The 2,644-nt window shown below is 35.4% G+C and overlaps 1 protein-coding gene across 1 annotated transcript; it reads right to left on the bottom strand.

Annotated features, from left to right (window-relative positions):
- Positions 1-439: 439 nt before the first annotated feature.
- Positions 440-2,016, bottom strand: LOC5577150. The gene is made up of 3 exons (XM_001663178.2): positions 1,568-2,016; positions 975-1,507; positions 440-710 (listed from the first exon to the last, which is right to left on the bottom strand). The coding sequence occupies exons 1-3, from the start codon at positions 1,740-1,742 to the stop codon at positions 576-578; spliced, it is 843 nt and encodes a 280-aa protein (XP_001663228.2). The 5' UTR covers positions 1,743-2,016; the 3' UTR covers positions 440-575.
- Between the last annotated feature and the right edge of the window lie 628 nt (positions 2,017-2,644).

The raw sequence follows: 2,644 nt of genomic DNA, 5'->3' as shown, positions 1-2,644 counted from the left end.
AGACCAGCTCGCTGCGGTGAGGCTCTGATTTATGACGACGCGCGATGCACAAGCAGCAAGAAAGAAATGAAAGACTACGCTTGCTGAGATGAAAGGAAAGGTTTGTCGGATTGAAACGAAACAGTAGAGTTTCAATTGAAAGGCAAGCTTGAATCAGTCAGTTGGGTACTGGAAATGCTTTCAATGAAATGAAAATGTACGGCCCTGTACTAGACTCGACACATGTGAGTCGAGTCTAGTACACGACACTGAAGACGGCCTTACAGTTGAGGTCGAAATACGCGTATCTGTCAAAGAATACAAACTCTAGTGGAATTAAATGGTATAGTACTAAATTCGGTTTTTTCATCTACTTATAGGTATTCTACTAAACAGCTCGAAGATTTATTATTATGAGAATGCTTAAAATATATTCCCAATACAGATTTCATAATCAAAATTTGAGTGTTTCCATCAAATAAATATTTATTTCAAGAATACAATAAAGGATGTTAACTTAACTGTTGAAAAACGTCTCATACATGCATTATTTCTTACACGGTAAGCAACTAAATAAAAAGCATTCAGCTTAAGGTTCACATGTTGTAAGGGGACCCCAGTCCACTGCCGATAGCTAGTGCTTTTTTGCTAATCTTTTGATTGATGAACCTTGAGTATAATGAGCCGCCGGGATTTCGTCTTGTAGGTCCTCGAGGAATGTGATACGTATTCTGAAACGAATAATGCATCTTTTGTTACATAGAAAACTTTCGAGTTGGAAAACTTCTTCACTCAACTAGTACTTGCAAGATCTTAATACAATTCTGTATGATAACCATACAAATGTTTGTATAGTAACACTAACTACATATACAAATATAGTAAGATTCTGTTAAGTTAAGTTTCATCACATGAAACCTTGCATTTTCTTTAGAAACATGTGATGTTTCAATACAGTTTTTGTATTAAATCTTGTTTTAGATGTAGTTTTTTACCTTATTTTCATGAGGGAACAACGTCGTGATGCATCTCTGATAGTTTTCTAGCTGCATGGCTGTAATTTTTGTGTCAAACTCCATATGATAATCGATCACTATCGCCGTCAGCTGACTTTGGAAGGACTTTTCCAAACTTCCCAGCTCTCCCGAATGTAAAATCATTCTCCCAACATTGCAACTATTCAGAATATCCTTTAAAACTTCCACCGTCATAGGCCATGCAAAAGTCTTATAAGAAATATTAGATGTTGGTTTGTGATATTTGTGTGTTTCAACCATCATAGAACTATTCCCCATCGGATCACAGCTAACATTGTTGGGATATTTTATCGGTCTGGAATCAAGCTGATCTACGGATCGCTTGCGGTAAGAAATCATTCGCAAGCTCTTCATCGGTAAACCAATATCTATTCTCCATGATATAAGCGCTTCTCTCAAATGAATCTTTGGCCCCAGAGGACGACCATCAAACAAGGTATCTACATCTTCAAATCGCATTTTCTTCAAGCATTCGACATCGATTTGCTGGGCTGTAAGATAGAAAAACCTTTTAAATCTTATTTCCGACAATGAACCAGAGCTTTCTATACCTTCCAATAGAGCCACAGTTTCCTCACATAGTCCTAATCTATTGAGGCAAAGCGTACGTAGATCACTATCCCCCAACGAAAAGTTGCTGTTACCTATGCCATTGAGAAGGTCTGGCTCTTCAACGGCATAGAATGGTTCATTTTTAATAATTAGACTATCTAGCTGTTCAACCATGATGGGAACTGGGAGGAAAATTTTACAAAAACTGCACCTTTGCCACTTTTTTGCTACTTTTGCCTTTGCGAACTAAAACAAACTAGAAGGTAACTAATACCGAAACAAAGCATAAACCGTCAAACTAGTGCAGGCAGTAAGCCGAAGAAGCTGAGGACAAGTGAGGAGGATAACATAAACATAGTTCATCGTTCGAACATGGAAAATATTTGTACGAGGTGATGCCACTTAAAGGATGTATTGGTGATGGCATAAAATGGAGCTTGGTGACGTCAAAACAAAATCATTTTGCCGAAGTCGGATCATGCAAGTTTATGAGAACTTAAAAATCTTTTCAAAACTGTCATTAATAACTCAGAAATAAATAATTGAAAATAATTAAATTTATCTTGATTTTTAGGACCCAACATTTTAGTCATATCCGTTTTTTTATTTATTTTCAAAATGATTATTTGAAATAAAATATATTTAAATTAATTAACTCATTACGCGTGGTAAAGATGAATAAATTATGGGTGAAATTATGAAAAAATTCCACTTGCTAAGCTGGGAGTCTTAGGCATATTGATACTAAATGTCTTATTTTTCTATGAGAAAGGAATAGCAAATATCTTATTAATATGTCTTAGAAAAAAAAGAACTAGTTTAGTAAACGCCTCGAATGAATACAGCTCATCGATTGTTTATACTTATTACACATCCGAGTTTTAGAACAGCCGATAGAAAATCATGTTTTAGAATTAAAATCTTTCATTTGACAAATTGAATGAAATAACTCAAAGGTTAAAGAAATCGTGATTATAGACAACGATCTTAAACTCTTGATCCGTCTTAAAAACGTAAGGAGAAGGCAATTTCAACGCACTCGCGATCCTGCTATAAAAATTATATGGTAGAAGCTG

The sequence above is a fragment of the Aedes aegypti genome, chromosome 2 (assembly GCF_002204515.2).
Source record: "Aedes aegypti strain LVP_AGWG chromosome 2, AaegL5.0 Primary Assembly, whole genome shotgun sequence".
In the NCBI taxonomy this organism is placed as follows: domain Eukaryota; kingdom Metazoa; phylum Arthropoda; class Insecta; order Diptera; family Culicidae; genus Aedes; species Aedes aegypti.
The sequence above is the reverse complement of the archived record's forward strand: the minus strand, read 5'-3'. Positions and strand labels throughout refer to the sequence as shown.

What these genes read in the sequence shown, in the direction of transcription:
- LOC5577150 (XM_001663178.2), bottom strand. Translation starts at nt 1,742, where the DNA reads ATGGTTGAACAGCTAGATAGTCTAATTATTAAAAATGAACCATTCTAT. An exon ending in AACTGTGGCTCTATTGGAAG is followed by an intron (nt 1,508 to 1,567) that starts GTATAGAAAGCT and finishes TCTATCTTACAG; the next exon opens with CCCAGCAAATCGATGTCGAA. An exon ending in TGTTCCCTCATGAAAATAAG is followed by an intron (nt 711 to 974) that starts GTAAAAAACTAC and finishes TATTCGTTTCAG; the next exon opens with AATACGTATCACATTCCTCG.